Consider the following 1,331-nt stretch of genomic DNA (forward strand, 5'->3'; position numbering starts at 1 on the left):
TTCGTCCTATATACGTTTTTTTTTAAATTACAAAAATAACCAATATGCTGACTAATTAATAATATGGGTAAAAGAGTTACAGAAATTATGGTATAATAATTCCCAACAATATAGTCAAAAATTAATTTTGACAAATCATAAAGGTAGATTGTTATGTTACGTGGTCAAATAAGAAATAATTGATTTCTTTCTTTTTCTTAAATACTTTTCTGTAATGACTCAACAATCTTTTTGGTATATGGTTTTATATGTAAACAAATAAGCTTGTAGTTTGGATTCGAAAATCCAAAACTGAAGGAAATCAAAACAATTATTCATTCTTGATCGTATGCAGACTATATTTATTTGTTTGCATATCTAAAATCATAAAAATTGGATATATATATATATATATATATATATATATATATATAACGTGAACATCATTAGAGAGTAAATCAAGCTGTGTATTAGTTGACAAATTAAAAATAAGAAGAGATGGCTCCCTATCCTCCATGTTGGTCTGGCGCTTGCGAAGATCCAGAGTGTTGTGCTCGTGGTATTATTTCCATTCTCATTTTCATTTCATTTTTTTTTTAACAATAACATGTTATTACTATTTCTAAATAAAGAATTTTCCAGGAAAGAAGTGTAGGTGGCCAGAACTAGTTGGAAAAAGTGGGGAAATTGCAAAAATGACGATTGAAAGAGAAAATCAAAATGTGTTAGCGATTGTCCTTCGAGCAAGAGACGGGCGTATTGACAACTTTTGCTGCAACAGAGTCTTTGTGGGTATAGATACCAATGGAAATGTTTTAATAACTCCTCAGATTGGTTGATCTTTTAAAAAAAAACAATATTTATTTTTCTATGTTTTACCATTATGAGTAATAAAAATAATCATCAATAACACATCACGCCATTTACTATGCAATTTGTTTTAATTTTTTGGTGAACTTAAAATTTTCATTTATAAAGAAAACGATTTACAGTGTATAAATATTTACTAGACAAGTCTATTTTTAATTACTAAATATTTAACGTGTAGATACATATGTAATTAATATGATTATAAGTTACTAAAATATATGGTCTCAATATTATTAATTTTTTTTGGTCAACCACACAATAAATTAGAAAAGAACTCCTAGATTAGATTCCCAAACCGGAGGGAAAAAATTACAAAAAATAATTTCCAAAGCTAAAGTTCTTGAAGTCCGAGCAACCCTCAAATTTGATGCACGCGGGATCTTGTCGGGGCGAAGGATGGATAGTAATATTTGAGCAAGATGAAATCATCAAATTGATTGGAAAACGCTGGTCACTCTTCAGGGGTCTGCACCATCGCGACT

General features: G+C 29.2%; 1 protein-coding gene across 1 annotated transcript; it reads left to right on the plus strand.

Moving 5' to 3' along the window:
• Nucleotides 447–871, plus strand: LOC109126616 (proteinase inhibitor). The gene is made up of 2 exons (XM_019230324.1): nucleotides 447–538; nucleotides 622–871. The coding sequence occupies exons 1-2, from the start codon at nucleotides 478–480 to the stop codon at nucleotides 816–818; spliced, it is 258 nt and encodes an 85-aa protein (XP_019085869.1). The 5' UTR covers nucleotides 447–477; the 3' UTR covers nucleotides 819–871.

The sequence above is a fragment of the Camelina sativa genome, chromosome 9 (assembly GCF_000633955.1).
Source record: "Camelina sativa cultivar DH55 chromosome 9, Cs, whole genome shotgun sequence".
NCBI lineage: Eukaryota > Viridiplantae > Streptophyta > Magnoliopsida > Brassicales > Brassicaceae > Camelina > Camelina sativa.

What these genes read in the sequence shown, in the direction of transcription:
- LOC109126616 (XM_019230324.1), top strand. Translation starts at nt 478, where the DNA reads ATGGCTCCCTATCCTCCATGTTGGTCTGGCGCTTGCGAAGATCCAGAG. An exon ending in TCCAGAGTGTTGTGCTCGTG is followed by an intron (nt 539 to 621) that starts GTATTATTTCCA and finishes AGAATTTTCCAG; the next exon opens with GAAAGAAGTGTAGGTGGCCA.